Below are 22,370 nucleotides of genomic sequence, written 5' to 3'. Positions count from 1 at the left end.
TTGAAGAATGAAGAGCCGACGCCTGGCAGAGGGGGTAGGGAGCATACTTTGTGATGTCATCAAAGACTCCGTAGCCCGTCTTCTTGTCCTGCAGCCACTGACCAATGAAGACGCTGGGAGAGGAGGTGTTGAGTTTGCCGCTGCGCAGCATGCCGTGACCATGTCGCATCCCGTCCAGGAAGGATCCGTCATAAACCTCGCCGCTGGTGTAACTGCAGTCAGACTCAGGACGTTTAGTATCTTCTTATTGAACAGGAGCTTCGAATCTAAATTGTACATGATTATTTTCTGTGATTTTCCACTAAGAATCAGAACCTCTTCCTGCCTTGAAAGGGTTTAAGCTCACTGTTTGGCTGCAGATTAGCAAAAAAAAACTCAACTTAGTGTTTTATTTTTTAGAGAAAATGTATAAACAGCTCAAGGAATGTTGCTTTAGAAACTAATAACAAAGCAAAGAAAGAGACTATACCAATCCTGAGAAGTTATCCAGTCAAATCGACTAGTTTCTGCTGCCCCCAAGTGGCCACAAATGTCACTGCAGGTTTAAGTAGTTTTAAACGCAAGGAGGGTATCAAAACTGCAAGTTGTCCCATCAATAACCTAAATCAATTCTCATAATTGGCTCCTTAAACACTCAGACCAGAAATAACAGAAGGTAAGTCACACGATTTAGAAAAGCCACTTTGCCAGCCGTAACATATCTCTAGCTGGTGGGTCATGAATATTTAAACGGCATCATCCACCTACTAATGCAGAAACACTCCAATGTCTTATTGATCTGCATGATAATCATATAACTTCTTATTAAGTCTTTTCTGTCTCCATTCATGACTTGAAAAACAGGCTGAAAATTAACTGAATTTTCCGTTAACTTGCTCACCTGTACGTCCCCAGGCCGTGCATCTTGCCGTCTTTCCATTGGCCTTGATAGTGATCATTCTTGTTGAGTATTTTATTCGGAGCCACAAACTCCCCAAAGCTGCACAATTCATAAATACATTCACATGAATATGAAGAATCTCATTAAAAGGTGTTATATTATTTTAAAAGGCAGCACTCACCCATCTTCCAGTCCGTTGTTGAACGTCCCAGTGTATATTCTCCCATCGGGCCATTTTAATACTCCTCTGAAGAGAAAAAGAAGTCACTACACACATCAAATAAAAATACTAAACATTTAGACCAACAGCATGGACGTCCAACCTGCCGTGAGGCTTGCCGGAGAGCCAGCGACCTTCATACGTTGCCTCCTTCAGCCGCCCGTCTTTATAGAACGTGTACGATGCCATTCTTGAGATGGGAGGCTCCAACTTCAGCACTAAGCCCCCCGATGCCGCGTCCTGCCCCGACCCAGTCAGCGCCTGATCCACCGCCTGGTTGATGGCACGAAGCCACTTGGACTAAGAATGAGAACACAGTCCAGATAAGTTTCACTGGAAGAGAATTTGGCTTTTTAGAGATCTCTGTCTGCACTTAAAATATTCACCTTCTCCATGGGAGAGGAGGCCAGCAGGGTCAACGTCTCCTCAGGTGTGATCACCTTTAAGCCATGTCTGCACATGTAAATACAAACAAAACATAAGCACAACAAAAATGTAAAGTCCGGACATGTATACTGAGATGGAAGAAATGGGAATACAAGAAGCTCAATTAAACATTAAGCATAAAATACATGATTTAGCATCACATATACTGATATCACAGTTATACAGGTTAAAACTAAGTGTACAATCTAGAGCGGGGGTATTCAATTGGGTCTGATGAGGGCCACAATCCAGCTGGTTTTCCATGTATCCTTGCTCCAACACAGCTGTCTCAAATGAATATATCTCAGTGCAGTACCAGATAGGCTGTTAAAACCATTTAACTTGATTCAGGTTTGTTGAAGCAGGACTACATGGAAAACCTGCTGGATCGGGGCCCTCAAAGGACTGAATTGAGAAACCCTGGTCTAGAGAATGAAGCAATTTTCAGTCAATTCAGATTAAGTTTATTTAGAAATATGTTTTAAATAGTTATTAGAAAATATAGTAATGCAGTTCTGGAAGATTTTAAAATCAATATATTAACTGGTGAATGTAAAGGTGTCATGATTGGGTATAAAAGGTGCAGTCGGTAAAAGTTTAGTTGAAGAAAAGATAAATTATATGAGGGCCGCTGTGGGCTAAACTCAGGGCTCTTTGTCCAACACGCATTCCAATAAACTCCAAAATACTTCTGTATTAGCAGTGACACATTTATTCTTTCCATCAAGTTCCAAGATTATATCCAACACATGAATAAACGGTATACTGACTAAACAGACTCCTCCTGTATGATGATATGATGTATGATGTGATGTGATATGCGGTCAACAAAAATTGGACTACCTCCAAGCTCACCCCACTTCCTCATGCATTCATCTAAACACCAGTGAGTTGGAACTTTTTCAACTTTGTTACACACACATACACACACCCACTAAAACGCCTACTATGCCGATGCTGATGCTGAGCGTCCTGTGGCACCTCATAAATATCCACACATACTATTATGGCTCCTACAGACTATGTACAGAGGTTGAGACTCCCAATTTGTCTTTGACCTTTTGCTTAGTGTAATCCTTTTATCTGTCCCATTTCTTGTTGAGTGATTATCCTAATAAAATGCCACTGTTTGTCCAGAAATGCTTAAAAAAAGTCAAAGTCTGGGGGCAAACTGATGTGTGAAGGCAATGAACGGCTTGTTACGTTTGAGCTCTGGGGTCACAACATTAAAGACTGTAACAGACTGGATTATTTAGGGAAGAAACAACATATCAACTCTGCAGAAACACTGCTGAGTTTTCCAGAAACCTGCTCATCTCAGATGGACAGAAAGAAAACAGACCAAGCTGCAACCTCCGATGGTTTAGAGTGAAGACTATGCAGAAGTGCATAAAACTGCAGTTCCCCCTTCATCCACTAGGGGCTCCAAAACAGGTAATCGCCATAGACTCCCATGTTAAAAAAAACAAAAAAAACAACTTCACATCAGAAATAAACATGTTTACAGCCTGGTTCAAAAATCCATTTTTGGTTTAATAGGTCAGGTTTACCTTCATGACAACTGTGGGGGGAGTGAATTTTTTTTTTTTTCTAACTCCCCCGTTTAAAAGTAATTTAGTTTCAAAATTTGGCATATTTAGGGGCGTGTCCTTTTGATTGACAGGTACCTGATCTCCTGCTTCAAGTCAGAAGAACGTAGAACAACCGCGGTTTTTAGTCAGTCAACAATGTGACTTAGCTTTAGTCAGCTTACCTCTGTTAGCTGGTTATCTCCGGGTTAGCTCGGTTAGCTCTTAGCTACAGAAAGCACAGAGTTTGCTCGATGTCAATCATCCTCCATGACGCTCACAGCCCCCCTCTCAGCTCCACCTCTTTGCCCATATTTGTATTTTTTGGGCGAGACAACACACATGCCTCTGCCAAGATGGCGATGGTAGGAACCGCCCACCGAGTTTTAATTCATCTCTTCAGAAACCTACGGGTGACGTCACGGAGGCTCCGCCCATCTTTTTATATACAGTCTATGCAGCGGACACATGTTCCTCTAAAAGGCCAGTGAAATAAATAGTTTTTTTGAAAAATTCCCACAATCTAGTTGGTAGCAAGTTGGTCAAGTTAGAAGGCATTTAAAATCATAATATAAAAACATGTTTTAGGCTGCAGGGAAATTAAATTGTGTATTTATCAAAAATAGACTGATTAAGCTGATAAACTTCAACAATGATTATCTTCAGTACCCAAACCATAACATTATTTTATTAGAAGGTCATCAAACCCAAAAGATGTTTAAATCACTTCTCTGGACCTATTTTGGGTAAAGTCATAAATAGTGAATACTACAACGGGTTATCAATATAATTCAGTCTGAAACATATCTTAGTGAATGAGATCAAAGAGCTTTCCCTGTTCTTTCCGCTGTTTTCCCATGACAGCCTTCCTCTTCATGGATAATATGAAACCGCCTGTGAGGCTTCTTTGAATGACTTGCTTCTAAATGAATAGGATTCACCCGGCTCTCATGTTATAAAATAATGAATCTGTGTCCATCAACCGGCTTTGGGAAAAAACATAGGAGCGTTGAAAGATTTTTCATGCTGGTTTCCAGGGAACACGCTCTGAAGCTGCTTCACTTAAAGCCCCCAGCGACATTCTGTTGGCAAATGTTTGGTTTTACTGTATCTCTTATTTTCGCCCCGTTTCATGTCCTGCCTTCATGGAAAACACTTAATTTTTGGGAAAATGGTTTGTACTTCATCCCTGTAACAGTAGATGGGGGTTTTTGTGGGGGCAAATTAATGATCATGTGTGGATCATGTGTGGATCTGAGTGGCCTTATTTAACTCCAGTTAAATGATATTCAGTTTTTAATGTTTAAATAAATCAAATTTATTGAAAAAATGCTTAAAAATTAAGTGAGTTACAAATGCGTGGCGCCAACATGCAGGATGGGGAAGATGAGCAGTGGTTTGAGGACCAATCGTATCTGAGCATGTGAGACTCACGTAAGGTAGTGAGAAACAGCGATGCAGTGATTATTCTTATGTCTGAAGCTTTTCTTCACGTCCCCTAGTTTGTTATTCAACATTAACATGATAAAAGTAAAACAAACTTACAGGCCGGCGTCGTCCTCTGAGATGGGCTCCACCCACAGCGTGGCCAAGGGAAAGATGTGATGGGTAGAGAACTGGACGTCAGGAAACAAGAAGGTGAAGACAGAAACATATGATGACAAAACAGAGTGTTAGAAAAGAAAGGAGGAAAAAAGAGAGTTAGCATCCATGTAGGAGAGAAACATCTAATAATCGCATCTGAAACACAGAGCGAGACCGCAAAGAAGCGGAAAAAAAAAAAAGATTAAATAGTCTCTAAAATCTACGGAAGCGTAGAGCTGTAATCCTCATAAAAAAAAAGTTTGGGCCTTATCACGTTATAACGTGATAGTTTATTGTAAAAACGTGAAACGTATCACGTTATAACGTAATAGTTTATTGAAAAAAGTGAAACGTATCACGTTATAACGTGATAAGTTTATTGTAAAAACGTGAAACGTATCACATTATAACGTGATATGTTTATTGTAAAAACGTGAAACGTATCACATTATAACGTGATAGTTTATTGTAAAAACGTGAAACGTATCACATTATAACGTGATAGCTTATTGTAAAAAACGTATAACCACTTGAACGCTGGAGGGATTACATCTCTCAGCTGGCCCGGGAGCGCCTTGGGACTCCCCCGTAGAGTTGGCGAATGTGGCTGGGGAGGGGGGCTTCCCTGCTTAGGCTGCTGTCCCTGCAATCAGACCCCCGATAAGCGGTAGAAGAGGGATGGATAGATGGCACTTGGATGCACCGATAATGTTTGCATTCATAGAGATTCTTGTGCCGCTCAAGTTTCAATTAGAAATGATGCCACGTCATGGGATTGGACTCATTTTTCCTTCTGTACAGACCCATGACTTTTAAAACTGTCCTTAAACTACGTATATTTATTATAATGGATTGAAAGTGTTCCAAAGCAACGTAATTTCACAATGTTTCAACCCAAGTATGAAGAAAAACTCTATCAAGTCCTGTAAATGAGCCATTTGTAATCTCCTATCCACCCCACACACAATTTCCTCATCTAAAGTCAAAAATGACCAAGTTCACGTTGTCAGATACGTGATATGTTTCACGTTTTTACAATAAACTATCACGTTATAACGTAATAAGGCCCAAACTTTTTTTTTATTTTATGAGGATGACAGCTCTACGCTTCCGTAAAAATCAAACTGTTTAAAGAAAAAAAGCAGAACAAAGATTGAATAGCTAAAAGTTTGACTTGAAGTTTCTCTATCGTCACTGTGCTAAACAAAATCACTTCTACGCGGTTTTTATGAACACGGACTCAACATGAAGCACTTACAGGACAGAGGATGCTGTAAGAGTTGAGCAGGTGGCGGGCATGTTGTGATGTCGTGAGTAGTTTAGTTGTATCAGCAGCGTTCCTATTCTATTTTATTGTATTCTATTCTATTCTACAGTCATTTAGCAGATGCTTTTATCCAAAGCGACTTATGAGTGAGAGTTCCTTTATATTATAGAAAAACACATCAAATGACACAATAATCACTTTTACCTGCATCCAGGGCTCTGCGTTAACACCCGCCATCCCCTCCCAGGTGGGTTCAGATTTATTTTAGTGAGTATAAATATTGACTTACTGATCAAACTTTTTATTTTTCAGGATAAATATTATTAAGGTGGAAACTATGAAAGATTACAAAACTGCTCAACATCACGCAGACTGCCTGAAGACAATGACTATTAAATTATAGACAAACTACTTCAAGAAAGCAGAATTAATATAATTAATATTATTTTAACTATGCATAGCAGATATCCTGACTTCAGGAATCTATCAGCCACATCGATTGGTTATTAATAAAGCTAATTCAAAGACTTGGTTGCATCTTTTCCTGATTGGTTGCTATACTTCTTTTTTTTTTCTAAAAAAAAAAAAAAAGGAGAATATTTTTGTATTTACATTTCATTTAATTCTAATCTGATCTGCAATATTTTTAGACTTTTACTGTGCTTTAAAAAATTTGATCAGACTTTTTTATGTGCTTTTTAAAATAAGCAATACCTGTGGGGAAAAAAAACTTTATTTAAAGCTTTATCTGAGACTTTGAAAGTGATCACAAGTAAAACAAGAACCTTAAAACAATGACACGAGTCCGCTTGTCACTACCAGCTTCCTCTCTTCGAACTCTACCAGCTGCTGCAGGAACTGAAACTACCTGCAGAGTTTTACTTTTCTAAAAGAAAACCACGACAGCTGGATGTTTCTGTCTCGTTGAACCGTGTGCATACAAGTGCACCTCAAGGCAGGTGTCAAACATCAGGACGCCGGGGGACAGAAGTGCAGGACAACCACAGGACTGGTGCAGACCAGAAAAGATAGGAAGGAGAGACAAAGGAGACAAACAAGGAGAGGGGGAGGAAACTGCTTTGGAGAGGTGAACTGTTTGTCATTTAAAGGAAGAATTTTTAGTTTAAACCAACCATGCAAACCAGGTTTCTTTAGATTTAGATGTCTGACTGCTGCAACATAGATGCAGGAACAAAGATTAAAGGGATTAAACGTGAGTTTCGGTTGGAGTCAGTTCATCCTCTCATACAGTGTCCCAAAGGTGGAGAGCAGGCAGAGGGTGGCGGTGGAAAAGGGCTGAGTATCACTGGAAACTTTTTACTAACCTATAAATGTCACCTGAATCCATTTTTAGTTTATAGAAGTTATGATCTTTTTCCTTACAATAAAGTTAATGTTTGCTTGCTGAGCTGATGAGCATGAAGACTTCCAAAAACAAAGATGACGGAAGACACCGAGCTGCTGAAGCACCCCGTTATACACTCATCAGCCACTTTACTGGGTCTGCATGTTGGGAAAACGCTGTCAGGTGGGATGATTCTTGATTTCAGCTGCAACATTAGCATGGTAGGGTCAGAATTTGGTGGAAACATCATGACAACATGGATCCATCCTGCCTTGTATAGCTGATTCATGCTGCTGGTGGTGTAATGGTGGGGGGGAGATTGTCTTGGCCCACTCAGGGAACGTTAATACCACTGTGGCGTGGTTTAGCCCCCACAGCCTTCCTGAGTATTGTTTCCTGACCATGTCCATCCCTTAATGAGCAGAATGTAGCATCTTGTGATGGAAACTTCCAGCAGGATGATGCACCATGTCACAAAGCTCACATCATCTCCATGACGATGAGTTCACTGTCCTCCAACGGCCTCCACAGTCACCAGATCTACATCCAGCAGAGCAGCTTTGGGACGTGGAGGAACGGGAGATTCACATCATGGCTGTGCAGCAACTGCGTGATGCTTCATGTCAACATGGAACTAAATCTCCGAGGAATATTTCCATCATGTTGTTAAACCTACAACACCAAGTATCGAGGCAGTTTTGTAAGAACAAGTGGATCCAACCTGGTACGAGCAAAGTCGACCTGATGAAGCGGCTGATGAGTGTGTATTCAGATAATAATTAAACTTGTTTATAACACTGAATTATTTGTCCTACTTCTTACCACACAGCTCAGAAATAGATAACTTTTGGATCAAACATGTAATGAATCATTCTGTACAGCTGGACTACAAGGCTTGATACAATACAAATGTTTTTTTTTTTTTTGGAGGAAGGGGGTTGTCAAACCTTTTCCCCCTTTTGTGAAAAAAAAAACAATTTAATGTTTAATAGTTATATTTGTCAAAGCCACATGTTCAACTATTAACTATTTAATTGGGTAAATGAAGATCCTCTAAGTTTGGTCAATATGTATTTTTGCTAGTTGAATGTGAAAAGCAACTAGATTGTCTTCTCTTTGTTTCTATTCAAGTGTTAATCTTTGATAATAAAGTGGTAATTTAAATAACTACAAAACTTTTAAAAATCACATTAATGAGAAAAAATAGTCGGGGCATTTTGATAATAAGCTGTAGATATTGAAGTATTTTATATAGTTGTATATCCAAACAACTATTCAAACAAGAAAAAGCTACATATTCATGGCATTAAAAAGATTTTTACTCAAACTAAAGAGGTCACAAATACATGTAAAATCAGATATTTTTCTAACAAAACAAATTTTTTTTCAATGAAAATTTACACAAAAAATTAAGTGTGGACTTTAAACAAGCACAATTTAAGATGAAAATGGTAATTTCACAATTTAAGAACTTAAAGTTAATGATAACATATGTTAAACTTTCTGATATTAACTATAACTGTAACTAAACAAGAAAAGTTTACAATTTTATTTTAATTTTAACTGACCTCATATTGGGAATAAACAACTAAATCATTGTTTTATGACAGAACCATGTTATTTCACTTTGCAAAGATCGATAAAGCAGGAAGATGCAGCTTAAGCTCAACTTCAGACGGAAACAACTAGAAAAACAGTGAAAGCCAAACATGTCTGGCTAAACCGGGTCAGGTCAGTCAGGTTTAACAGGAACAAACTTTACTTGGCACAGAAAGAGATAAAATATGTGTTTGGTTGATTATTTCTTCTCTTTAATGACACTACATGGTGCTGTAATATACAGCAGTACAAAAGCCCAACTAGTTGCCTTGACAACGAAGAAAAACTTGTAAGGATCAGGTTTTTGTGGAACGAGCATCGAGTGAATACCAGCAGGATTTTATCACTTTGTTGGGAGCACCACCACCACCACATGTTCATTCCACATAAGCCCCATCCTTACAAGTCATACCTCGTTGTCAAGGTGATTAACCACATTTTACAACAACTATAACACAACACTAACTGGTATTATTAAAAAGGAGAGATAGATGAACAAACACAGATTTATTTGCCCTGTTTACTGGTGCTCTGTGTTGCGAGGCGATTCATCCTAACTTGTAAACACTTATGTTTAACTCTGAGCTTGTAAGTCTGAATATTTAACTTTGTTTTCCCGCGTTTGTTAGTTTGGTGCATCTGCAACCTAACCACATCTTTGAGCCCTACAGTACCTGAGTGTTTCCTTCAGCATGGTTAAATCCTATGACACAAAGCCCCAAACCCTTCAAGCACGCACAGACAGAAGAAGAGTAATGAGCAAGAGGAAGGTCCGATGGGGGTGGGGAGGGGTGGTCAGGGTTGCTAAGCTGAGATCCGCTGGCTTTATACTTACAAGGTTTTTATGGGGCGCCACGCCCTGACAGCACGGAGGCAAACACACACAAACTCTTGAAACACACCGGGTCAGAGTGTGGAAATATTTAAGAAAGAAGAGGAAAAAGCAGAAGAAAAGAACAGCATGTGTGTGTGGAGCTGACCTGTGCGTGCACCAGAGCGTCGTTGAAGAGGATGAACCAGTTGACGGAGAACCTGCCAGCGTTCTGCAGGGTCAGAGCTTTGTTGCTGCTCTCGCAGATCAGCCGGCGGTGAGGCTTTCTGAGCGAGTCCTGCTTACAGACAGCGAGAGCGACGTTCAGAGGTCTTAGACCCCACGCGACGCCTCTAGCACCGAACACACACGCTTTGAGTTTACCGTCATTTTGCCGGGGAAGCTCTTCCAGAAGTGAAAGGTGCACTCTGCTTCTTTCCGTTTCCTCTTCAGCTGGAGCGTCAACGCTTCGAACTGGGAGCAGCTGTCCTGCAGCTTTTGGTAGTCGCTCGAACACTGAAAACACAAAACCAGATCACTGTTCACATTCTCATCTGACAGGTCTCAGTTTGTTCGTGTAAACTGCTCACACAGCAGAGTAAGTCATGGAGTTCCTCAGGGGTCTGTACTTGGACCGATTGTTTTCACATTGGACACGACTCCATCAGGTGGCGCACATTTTTACTGCTATGCAGATGAGATGATGCTGCATTTATCCAAGAAGCCTGATGAAACCAATTAGTTGGTCAGATTATGAATATGTCTCAAAGACATTAAAGTTTGGACTGCTAAATATTTTTCTTTTAAAAATCACATAAGACGGAGGTTACCGTCTTCAGACAAAACCATCTGCTATGAAGTCAATCTGGATGGCATAAACATGGCTTCCAGTGCTACGGCAAGGAGCGTTTTGGTTATTTGTCACACCCGTTACAGGATTTTAGAACTGTATTTTATCTATGTAATGTTTCTAAAATGAGGGACATCTTGTGTCAGAATGAAGCAGAACTCGTCTTTTGTTTGCTTTGTTGCTTTAGGATTTGACCGCTGTAAGTCCTTATTATTTGGTCCCAAAAATGTTCTGAAAAGTCTCCAGCTGATGCAAAAGTTGCAGAGACAGTTCTGACAAGAATTAGCATGAAATTCCTCCTATTTTAGCTTCTTGCTATCAGCTCCGTATTAAATCCAGGAGAGAATGTAAAAATGTTCGCCCCACACACGATGCTCTTAATGCCCGAACTCCGCTGCGTCTAACAAGAACTTGTTGGTCCATATTTTCTAAGGGTGTAAAAATCGACTCGAAAAATCGAGAGAGAAAAAAAAAAAAAAAAAAATCAAGATTTTTTTGCTTCACGATTTTAAAATGTTTTTTTTAAAAAAAATTAAATAAAATTGATCCACGATAAAATTTTTGTCTTTTTAATGTCTTCTTGGGCATCATAATAACAGGCGACTGTGTTGTTTTTTCCTCATTGAAATCAAGAAAAATAACAATCAAAAAGAAAGTTTTATACGTTTTCTTTGGTTTTTAATCTACAAAAATCAGCAATATCTAAAAAATTGTGAGAATCACAATTTTAATCGGATCGGCACCCAAAAAAATCTGAACTGAATCGAATCGGGACCAAAGCATATGATCACAGCCCTAATATTTTCCCATCAGATCGCTCATTCCCAGGCTGCAGGGTGACTTGTGGTTTTTATGGGCTCTGAAAGCAGAACAGGAGGCAGAAGCTTCAGTTTCAGACTACTCTCTGAAGGAACCAGTTCCCAGTTTGGCTTCAGGAAGCAGACATCCTCTCAACCTTTAAAACTGAAATAATTTCTTTATGGATTAAAAGTTGCCGTGGTGACGCCACGTTATGCTGTTATGCTGTTGGGGGATGTCCCATGATGCACTTTCTCTTTATTCTAGTCTTATTACTCTGATTCTCTTTTTCTTTCTCAGTAGGCGTCACTGGTTTAGAGTTATGGGATTGTTGAACCTGTCCTCTCCACTTGTAACTGGTTCAACTGGAGGTTTTCCTCTCGACTGTCGCCTCGAGCAGCTCAGGATGGAGGATTGAATCAAAGAAAAGATTCAGTGCAATCTGTTGGTTTGCTCATCATCTTTTATGATTCGGTTTATCTAAACTGGACTAATGTGAATCCCATAATGGATTTGCTTGAACTGGATTCTAACTGGTCTACAATGAGCTGGATCTAGATCTAATTGGAGAACAGAATAAACCAGTTATTATAGAGTTTGTCTGCTACAGCAGCTGAAATCAGTTTCGGCTTGTGTCTGTACCACTTCAAAGCAGGTGGCCAGTTTAAGAAGCAGCCGGCTGTAATCGTGAAGGTGGCGAGTTGGGAGGTAGAAGAGCGCCACCAGGAGGTCGGCCATGGTGGGGTTCTCCTCGCTGCACTCCGACAGCCTCTGGAGCAGCTCAGGACTTTTCCCGAAGAAGTCTCTGTAAGAAATGACCAACGGTTTTATTTATTTCACCTGGCCTTTCTGTTTTCGGTCAACTTTAAAGTGTGTTCCTGGGTAAACTCACAGCGATGGTTTGGTCAGAGCGTGGAAGCCTCCAATCACTTGGAAGTTTCCCACAGAGCTGCAGTAGCTGGGTGAGGAGAGGGGGGGTAAAGTTTAACCACACTGCACACTGATGTCGCTTCAAATCATCAAAGTCGCGACTGATTTCTGAACACGTACTCATTGTGACAGTCGAGAAAGATTTTGCTGTGGTCGAGTATGAGAAGGCTTTTGATGTCGCGGCCGCGCCGTAGACTGGCGGTGAGGCTGGCGGCGTGCTGCCCTGTCATGTGGCAAAGGTTGCCAAAATGTCCTGCCAGCGTCTGCAGAAGCCCGAGAGCCATCTGGCCGAGCGCTGAGCTCAGAGTATCTGCAAGAGGAGTCAAAGATGCGAATGTCAGAACAAAAACGAGGTGAAATAAAAATGAAAACATTTCTGCTCACCGAGCTCCAACAGGGGGCGGAGGATCTGGGACTTTATGTTGCACAGCTTGACGTAGAACTTCCTCTCTGCTGCGGCCAGCTCGTGCAGGCTGGCGATGAAGCCCATCACGTTCCTGTCAGACAACGCCATGCATTTCTGACCGCCCGCAAACACACTGCTCACGTAACCCAGCTGGAAAACACACACACAATCAGAAACTCTGGAAGTACACAGTCCTTATCTCACACACACACACACACACACACACACACACACACACACACACACACACACACACAGCCCCAAGGAGAAGCCTTACTCCACGCAATGGATCCGTCTGTTTGCTTTTTAAATACCACATCTGACAGTGATGAACACATGAATTTTGCCGCTGCAGCTTGGAAAAGTTTGAGTTTCAGCCTTTTTTTTTTAAAGAAGGTGAGTCAATTTTTGTAAAACAGAGATGCTTGGGAGGCGAAGCCCACTCTGCTCTGATTGGTCAGCTCCAGTGATCCAATCCGGCACGACGATGCATCTGCTCTGATTACATTTAAAATCAGGGGAAAAAAAGTGTGAAGCAACACAATAACAAGGTTTAAGTGCATCTTCTTGGTGTTCAGGAACATTTAGGGACTTAAGGTATTTTCAGTGTTAAAAATGTCGTGTCTAAGTCTGACGAAATTACAATACAATTAAAAAAAAAAATTAGATAGAATTTATATCCTCCCTTATTTATTTATCTTTATTTGACAGAATAAGACAGTTTAGCATTTATTTATCTACAGGTCATCTACTTGATTGCACTAATATTCTTTTATTTACACTTTTATTTATACTTATGCGGATATTTGTGTGTTATATTTATACTTATATTTGCTGTGATGCACGTTTATTTCTTTCCTACTGCTTCATGCATTGCACACCTGTTACAAGTACATTTCTCCAATGTGAGATGAAATAAAGTCTAAGTCTAAGTCTAATATACATTTTTGGTCTTGTTGTGTAAAATTTAGGGTTTAAAAATTGAGCAAAAATTCTCAACACGACTCATCAACTCCGGTCCTTGAGAGTCACCATCCTGCAGGTTTTAGATGTTTCCTGCTTCAACACATTAAACTAATATGAAGTAAAGCAGCTTTGTGATTCTGAAAAACCAAAACTGAACCTGAAGTTGTTTTGATAAGACACTAAACCCGTTTCACAGTTCCTGGTGTGACTCTCCAACCACATCTGCACCACAAACAGCTATAAATCCTTCCTAAACATCACCAGAGGATCAGATTTCAGTCTTGTAGCTTAGCTTCTGCTTGTGGTTAGAATATAGTAAGGATTTGGATTTTAAGAGGAGCTTTTAGTGTTTAAGATAACGGTGAACTCCAGAAACTTCATCCTCACATTCATGCAGAAAGGCAGCAGTACAGGCTGCTGGGTGTAGCCGAGCGGGCGCTCCTCATCTTCCTCCCTTCCATCCTGCTGATGCGGCTCCTTGGTGAGTCTCTCCTCATCACCGTCCTTCACCTGCTGCCCGCTGTAGTAGATGATCGGCTGGATGCAGTCTCCGTCTGCCAGCAGGAGGGTGTGCCTCTCCCCGGCGCTTGCGTCCCACACGCGGATCCCGTCTGACAGCTGGAGGTAAAAAAAAGACTAAATAAATCACATTTCAAAACCACAAACTTTGAGGTCTAATGTGTGTAAAGTGGGCATCGGTTTGTTGACCTTGGCGAGGCGAGGGACGGTGCTGGGGGACTCCATGTGTCCGAGCTGACCAGAGCTGTTACTGCCCCACGAGAACACCTGGACAGTAAAGAAAATACAAAGACTTAAAGCAATATTAAACGTACTACATGCTCCAAGGGGCGGCCCCTGCTCCAACACACCTGACTCAAAGAAAACAGTCAAAGTCAGAACTTCAATGGCTGATCCGTTTAATGTGAGCCAGGAACAGGGATACATAGAAAAACCTGCAGGGCAGCGGTGCTCGAGGACTGACTTTGGAACACTTCTGCCCTACGGGGTGAAATCAAGTTTTGTTTTTCATGACATAAAGGCGTACTTCGTGCTCCTCTACATCACAGGAATCTTCTAGAAAAACCCCAGTTCCCTCCCTCCAGATGCAAAAAAAAAAAAAAAGGCAGATCCTCTTCTTACAGGCATAGCCACAGCGCCCACCGATGCGTACAGCTTGTCATCTGATGTAGCTTCAGTCGGAGCTGTTGCTACATGCCAGCTCAGCAGCTATAACGCCTCAGACAGGACCACCTCGTTCTTTCACCACTGTTTCACGTAGCTGAAAGGATTCTGGAGGGAAACAGCCTTCCTCAAATACGCACTGTAGCGTAGCGGCTGTGTGAATCTGCATCTTTCCTTCTTACTTGTGGCTGCTGGGCGGACGGCACACCCACTCTCCAGCCCCTGACCTGCAGTTTGTCAAAATCTAGCAATGGGTGGAGTTACGCAGAAAGTAGGGGGTGTACTTACACTTTAATGCTTTAAAACCAGTAGTCTGTGTGTGTGAACCACAGACTGTATATAAGGAGATGGACGGAGCCACTGTGATGTCAGTCATAGGTTTCTGAAGAGCTGAATTGAATCTCAGTGGGCGGTGCCTACCATCACCATCTTGGCAGGGGCATTTGCGTCGTCTCGCCCGGAAAATACAAATATGGGCAAAGAGGTGGAGCCGAGAGGGGGGCTGTGAGCGTCATGGTGGATGATTGACATCGAGCGAACTCCGAGCTTTCTGTAGCTAAGAGCTAACCGAGCTAACCTGGAGATAACAGGAGCTAACCAGCTAACAGTGGTAAGCGGGCTAAAGCTAAGTCACGTTGTTAACCGGCTAAAAACCGCAGTTCTTTTGACTTGAAGTAGGAGATTGGTACGTGTCAATCAAAAGGACACGCCCCTAAATATGCCGAACTTTGAGATTAAATGACTTTTAAACGGCAAGTTAGAAAAAAATTCACTCCCCCCCACAGTTGTCATGAAGGTAAACCTGACCTATTAAACCTAACATGGATTTTTGAACCAGGCTGTAAACATGTTTATTTCTGCCGTGAAGTTGGTCTTTTTAACATGGGAGTCTATGGGGATTTGCTCTGTTTTGGAGCCCCTAGTGGAGGAAGGGGGGACTGCAGTTTTATGCACTTCCACATAGGCTTCACTTTTAACCACCGGAGGTTGCCGCTTGGTGTGAACATAACCAGACATGGAATGTAACATTATAAGCTCTGTTTGCAACCAAGTCTGTGGATGAAATCTAATTCCAGCTCGTCTTATAAAGACCACATTTACACCACTAAACCAGTGTTTCTCAATCCCGGTCCTCAGGCCCCCCTGCCCTGCATGTTTTATAGGCAACCCTACTTTTAACACACCTGAATGAAATAAAGGCTTGTTATCAGGCTGCAAAGGACTTGATGAGGAAGTTCAATAATCTGAGTCAGGTGCTTTGGAGGAAGAATGGGTCTAAAACATGCAGGACGGCCTGAGGACTGGATTTGAGAAACACTGGAGTGAGAAACTGACCTGAGACTGAGCCGTCAGGGCGAGGGAGTGGTGAGCGCCAGCTGCGACCCGAACCACCTCTTTATTGTTCAAGCTCTTGATGCAGAGCGGCTGCAGCCTGCAAGTAAACAAACAAAAAAAAACCAACTATCATGAATGGATTATACAAGCTAAACATGTTGATGCAGCTCTGTGCAGATAACAGCGCCGATGCGTCCCACCTGGCCTGGTTATCGCCGTGTCCCAGCTGCCCCTGCTCGCCGTGTCCCCAGCTCCACACCTCTGTCTGCAGGGTGGGCAGCACCTCCTGGGCCTCAGGGACGCCTGGTTCCATCGGGGTGAGGGCAACAGCGCGCATCTTGGGGCGACCGGCTTTCCTCAGCAGTCGCGGCGACACTGTGGGACCAAAGTTTCTTATCATAAAGCTTTGACTAGACCAAACAAAATGTTGGTTTCTATAATATCACATGTGCTGGGTTTAAAACCACAACAAATATATTAGTTTTTGCAGAATTTATCACCAAATTCTTTCATCAAACGTGCTTTTTGAGCCTTAAAACATGACACTCATGCCGCCCACACAAGCGTAAGCTCTCACACAGATGATGAAACCCACAGCAAGCCATGTCTCTGCAGATGAGGGGAAAATTCCAGCTATCTATGCATCTTTGTGTTCCTGTTGATCCCTGTGCAGAGGAATTAAAGCCTTTCCCACTAATCGCTGTTAAAACTGTTATTCTGCTCTATAAAATCTGCTAAATCCTGCTGCGTTTGGGAAGTTTTTACAAAACCTGGCAACATGAAATGCAAAGTTGCGCTCTATGTGTTGTTTTTTTTATTGGAGGCAGATTAACAGACGCAGAAACTGCATTTCAGCCTGCATTCCTCAGTGGTTTTAATCTCATAAAGGAATGCATTCCTAAAACTGGGTCTTCACAGGCAGGAAAAGCTTAAATGGTGTTGAAACTCAAAGTTTGATTCATTAGAGTGAGAAACAGGTCAGAAATCATATCAATAAATGCTTATTTTCAAGCATTAAAGTCATCATTTACATTTAAGAGGTAAGATAATAGCAAAAGGCATGTTGGGAGCTGATCAGTTTGCATGAAGTCTGCAGCTTATCTTTTATCTGACTAATAAAGTAAATGGAGGAACACAGAAAAAGCAGGCACATCTGTTATAACAGGTGAAGTAAAAAACACATACAGCAGCCGCTTCATGAGATCCACCTGTTCAACTGTCTGGTACTCCATTTGTCTAATCAGTCAATCACAAAGGCAGCAGATTTAGTCATGTAGACTACTTCCAGCAGGATGATGCACCGTGTCTCGAAGCTTAAAGCATCTCCATCTTCAACTTGACGATGAGTTCACTGTATGCTAGTGTCCTTTCATGTCTCAATCCAGCAGATAGTTTGGGTGCAACTTAGTCCTAACAAGGTGCAGATTATGAAGCGGCTGATGAGTGTATACAGTAAACACTTCATATGTGACGTGAGTGACAGCAAAGCAAAAGTCAGATGATGTGTAGAAACCATAGACTGTATATAAAAAGATGGATGGAGCCTCCGTGACGTCACCCGTAGGTTTCTGAAGAGCTGAATTGAAGCTCGGTGAGCGGTTCCTACCATCGCCATCTTGGCAGGGGCATGCACGCTGTCTCACCCGAAAAATACAAATACGGGCAAAGAGGTGGAGCTGAGAGGGCAGCCGTGAGCGTCATGCATGGATGATTGACATCGAGCGAACTCTGAGCTTTCTGTAGCTAAGAGCTAACCAAGCTAACCCGGAGACAACAGGAGCTAACCAGCTAACAGAGGTAAGCGGGCTAAAGCTAAATCACGTTGTTAACCGGCTAATAACCGCGGTTGTTCTACGTTCTTCTTACTTGAAGCGGGAGATTGGTACCTGTCCATCAAAAGGACACGCCTCTAAATATGCCGAACTTTGAGATTAAATTACTTTTAAACGGGAGAGTTAGAAAAAAATTCCCTCCCCTCACAGTTGTCATGAAGGTAAACCTGACCTATTAACTGACAATGGAGTTTTGAACCAGGCTGTAAACATGTTTATTTCTGCTGTAAACATGTTTGTTTCTGCTGTGAAGTTGTTCTTTATAACATGGGAGTCTATAGGGATTTGCTCTGTTTTGCAGCCCCTAGTGGAGGAAGGGGGAACTGCAGTTTTATGCACTTCTGCATAGGCTTCACTTTTAACCGCCGGGGGCTTCGTCCATCTTTCATATACGGTCTATGGTTTGAAGCACTAAAAACAGGCAATGTGAGGATCTTGGCTGCTGAGGCGGACAGTAATAATAAATCCAGTCACACTGAGAAATAAAATGTTCAGGTTTGAGGAAAATAAATAGCTTTAAATCCTGACTTGGCTTCCCGATCTCACAGATCTCAGTCTGGCTAAGACGGAAAAATAAGACGGATCCATAAATGCTCGAATTCCCAACTTCACTGCATCATTTAGACGCATAAAATCAGAGTAATTATTTATGTTTCATATGTTGTAGAAGGAAAATGTCAGAGTAAAGCAGCACTTCTTTCTGCTGCTGGCTTACCAAGAGCTACGCCGCTCATTTATTCCTCCACAACTGTAATTATTTGTAGTCGGGCGTTAGCGAGGTCTCCCTCCCTGTTATTACAATTCTTCAAATAATAGAGGAGTAAATAAAAAAAGTGTTGCATTTCCTTCTTTTCAGTGTCTTTACAGCATAAACTGGATTAACGACTGACTGTGGGTGGATCTGACTGTGTGGATCCAGGGTCCACACCACACAGCTGTGGTAATAGCCTCTGTTGTGATGGGTGAGGTGGCTCCCCAAGATATTGATCCTCACAGCAGCGTCAGGGCGGATGTTTAGTTTTCTATTAATATTCAGTTAAGCAACTCGTGTGTGTTTGTGTATATGTGTTAGTGAGAAAGTGGGATTGTTGTGTTTAAAATGATAAATTTTATTCTTTGTAATATGCAAACCCTTTTTTGTTTTGTTGTGTAAAAAACGGAAATTGTATGAAATAAAGTTTGATTTTGAGAAAGAATCTGTTTGAGGTATCGCTTAATTTTCCTAAAGTGTTGAGTAAAAGTGTCACAAGTTGACCTGCTGAATAAAACAAGACTCAAACACAAATTCTAGTTTCTCTTTCTGGGTGTTTAGAACTGGTCTAATATTTAGATTTACATCTGCTGTCTCAGTGGGGACTAAGATGGCAGGTTTTACGGTTTATTGCAACATTAGAAATCAACTGGCAGACGCTGATTATCTTTAAATAATCAGACTTTACTTGAACACTGTAAATTATTTACAGCGGATACAAACTGCAGCTGCTTTTAGCTCCATCTCTCCTTGCAAGGAATTTCTCAGGCTATTTTTTAGCTTTATTATTTTTTTAAAATGTGGTTTTTCAATCAAGAAATCTTTGTTTCCTTTTAAAAGAACTGAGTAAATATTAACTACTGAATATATTTGACGTGTTATTTATTGATTAGGACACTTTTGTAAATAGTTAACATCACATGTGTTGAACTTTATCCCCTTTAAAGAGATAAAGGCTGGCGACATAGTTAAACTCACTTTTTAAAGTTTGGTAGTTTTGTCTTTTCTTTTTTTTTTTAACTAAAAGCAATAGTTTTTGTATGTATTAAACACAACTGTCTGCATCCAATATGTCTATGTGGACCTTATTAGAAGAAGAAAAAAAAAAAAGGTTTAATTCACCAAAACTTAAAGGCAAATTTCAGAAAAGCTTTAAAAAAAAAGTTTTCAGCCACAAACACGAGCAAAACTGTAAATAAATCCTTTAAATATAATAAAAGTGTTTTAATATTCAGGAAAATGGACAATATCTTGGAAGTGGGAGTGACGCTGTGCTGCTGACGACAGAAACACAAAGCATGCAACATCAGCCTGCACACGCGCATGGCGTACTTACGCAGCAGGGCATAGGAGGAGGATAAGACGTGAACAGCGTATCTACCCTGAGAGAGGAGTCCTGGCAGCGACAGGCGGCGCCGCAAACCCTCCGCCTCTTCCTCGCGGATGTCCCCGGTGCTGCAGCTCTTCTTCCCCTGCATGGAGTCCTCCTCCCGGACACGCTCGGCCATGTTGTCACCAACAGCAACCCCGTCTGACCGGGAGGCGCCGGACGGCAGGTAGAAGTTCATCATCTTTTTAAGGGACAAGGCTTCATAGGTGGAGGCGACCCGCTCGCCCACCGCAGACGCACAGGAGGCCACGAGGTTGTTGAGTGTGGAGGACACGTTGGAGGAGGGCTGAAAAGTGTAAACGAGACATTAAATAAGATATTAGCAGAGATTTAAGGTAAACATCCATGACTGCAGCTCACCAGCAGGGCGTGCAGCCCTCCAGCAGCCGTCTTCGCATCCGCCTGGGTGTTATCCGACAGCTTCTTCAGGTAGTCCTTCACGGCCTGCTCATCTGGATAAGGGGAACTCTTCACCACAGGAGCGCCAGCTCTGGACTGAGTCGAGCCCGGGTGCACTCCGTTAGGCAAGCGCGCCTCCTCTTCCTCTGAGTTCAGAGCGTCGGAGGGGTCAGAAGTGTTCTCGGTGCTAGCAACAGGAGCAGGTGAAGCAGAATCTGAGGTGGAGGAGACGTGGGAGGGGAGGACTGGCTCAGACGGGGATGTTTTGAGTCCCTGAACAAGTGCAGGCGCCTCCAGCCGGCCCTCGTCTCCAGTCTGCTCCACAGCAAGCGGGCAGTAATGGCTGTCGGAAATTATCACATGGTCCTCTTTGTCCGTCATGGTGTAGAGCAGCTGATTACACCGCCGGCATTTGTCCACAGGCGGCCGGTGGACATCCACGGGGCCGAGACAGTGCAACAGAGCCAAGCTATGCGAAGCCCCACAGGCGACTTGTAAGACATACCTCCCTTTCAGGAACTCGACTTTCTGTGGTTTCCACACAGGAAAAACGTTGGTGTTGAGGCCCAGCTGGCAACCGCTGCCCCACGCCCACACCTCCCTCTGGACGGACAGTGCCAGAGTGTGCTTCTCTCCACACGCCAGCTCCAGAACCGGCACCATCTGAGCAGCGCCGTTGTTGGAGTCCACCAGAGCCACCGGTGTTGGGTTGGGGACGCTGCTGAGACCCGACAGGCCGCACTGTCCAGCACCGTTGTCCCCCCACATGTGAACGTCACCGTCCTCCGTCACAGCCCCGCTGTGGAAGCTCCCAGCTGCGACGGCGACCACCCGCTGCCCACTGAGCGCGCTCTCCATGGTCGGTGTGGTCGTCTCCGATGCTTGACTCTGCTTCCATGGCAACTCCCCAAAACTGTACACCTGCCCACCTGTAGAGGAAGTCATTTCCACGGGTTAATCACCTAACAGGCAAACTTTAATGACATGAACTGATGGTTTATTCAGCTTTCAACATGTGCTGTAAACTTCCTGTCATGTTTTCCTCTTTAGTTAAACGATGACAAGTCTTGCCTTCAACCAGTAGAACGCTGTGTCGCGTGCCCAAAGCAACCTGAAGGACCGGCCGCGGGAGGAGCAGCTTTTCTGGGGTGACACTGTAGGAGTAGCCCTTCCAGGTATGGAGGAGGCCCCGCTGTCCGCCACAGTCATCTTCAGAGCTGGAGGACAATTAAATCAATGAGTATATATGGATGACCAGTTGACCTTTAAGGTCCATGTTGCCTTGGTTGCCCGTACCTGCCGATCTGCTCTCTACAACATCAAGAGAATCAGACCGTACCTAACAGAACACACGACTCAGCTGTTGGTTCAGGCTCTGGTCATCTCACGCATCGATTACTGCAATTCCTTACTATATATAACATAGTTAATATAATAGGGTGTGAAGAGAGTAAACAAAAAAACAAAAAAAACAAAACAAAATTAAAAAAAAAAAAAAAAGCCTGTAGCACTTCATGGAAGGAAGTGCTACAGTGGACAGTCCACTAGCATCTTTCCTACGATGTCCTCTACTGTTTGATTTCATGCTTGTGTTGTTCTCACTCATATGTAGGTTGCTTTGGATAAAAACATCTGCTAAATGACTGCAGAATAGAATAGAATAGAATAGAATAGAATAGAGAGATCCGTAAGGCTGATTTTCTTACAAATCTGGCTTCAGAACCAACAGAACTGCCCAGTAACTTTTACTTAATTCTGCTTGTAATTATTTTAACATAATTTATGATTTTATTACGATTTTGTTATTTGTATTTTCTTTTATGCTTTTTCT

General features: G+C 42.3%; 1 protein-coding gene across 1 annotated transcript in view; it reads right to left on the bottom strand.

Annotated features, from left to right (window-relative positions):
- als2b (alsin Rho guanine nucleotide exchange factor ALS2 b) overlaps nucleotides 1-22,370 on the bottom strand; it is a 29,977-nt gene that overhangs the window by 6,278 nt on the left and 1,329 nt on the right. The window contains exons 3-21 of the mRNA XM_079263652.1: nucleotides 21,611-21,756; nucleotides 20,501-21,468; nucleotides 20,087-20,426; nucleotides 16,368-16,542; nucleotides 16,168-16,264; nucleotides 14,359-14,436; nucleotides 14,038-14,268; nucleotides 12,663-12,834; nucleotides 12,399-12,588; nucleotides 12,241-12,306; nucleotides 11,991-12,153; nucleotides 10,085-10,216; nucleotides 9,870-9,998; nucleotides 4,640-4,710; nucleotides 1,487-1,553; nucleotides 1,204-1,400; nucleotides 1,062-1,127; nucleotides 881-979; nucleotides 48-212 (exon numbers count right to left, since the gene is read on the bottom strand). Of these exons, the coding sequence (XP_079119778.1) occupies nucleotides 48-212; nucleotides 881-979; nucleotides 1,062-1,127; nucleotides 1,204-1,400; nucleotides 1,487-1,553; nucleotides 4,640-4,710; nucleotides 9,870-9,998; nucleotides 10,085-10,216; nucleotides 11,991-12,153; nucleotides 12,241-12,306; nucleotides 12,399-12,588; nucleotides 12,663-12,834; nucleotides 14,038-14,268; nucleotides 14,359-14,436; nucleotides 16,168-16,264; nucleotides 16,368-16,542; nucleotides 20,087-20,426; nucleotides 20,501-21,468; nucleotides 21,611-21,756 (3,552 nt within the window). The remainder of the gene's footprint in view (nucleotides 1-47; nucleotides 213-880; nucleotides 980-1,061; nucleotides 1,128-1,203; nucleotides 1,401-1,486; nucleotides 1,554-4,639; nucleotides 4,711-9,869; nucleotides 9,999-10,084; nucleotides 10,217-11,990; nucleotides 12,154-12,240; nucleotides 12,307-12,398; nucleotides 12,589-12,662; nucleotides 12,835-14,037; nucleotides 14,269-14,358; nucleotides 14,437-16,167; nucleotides 16,265-16,367; nucleotides 16,543-20,086; nucleotides 20,427-20,500; nucleotides 21,469-21,610; nucleotides 21,757-22,370) is intronic.

The sequence above is a fragment of the Telmatherina bonti genome, assembly GCF_933228915.1.
Source record: "Telmatherina bonti genome assembly, chromosome: 24".
NCBI lineage: Eukaryota > Metazoa > Chordata > Actinopteri > Atheriniformes > Telmatherinidae > Telmatherina > Telmatherina bonti.
Note: the sequence above shows the minus strand (reverse complement) of the source record. Positions and strands in the feature narration are given on the sequence as shown.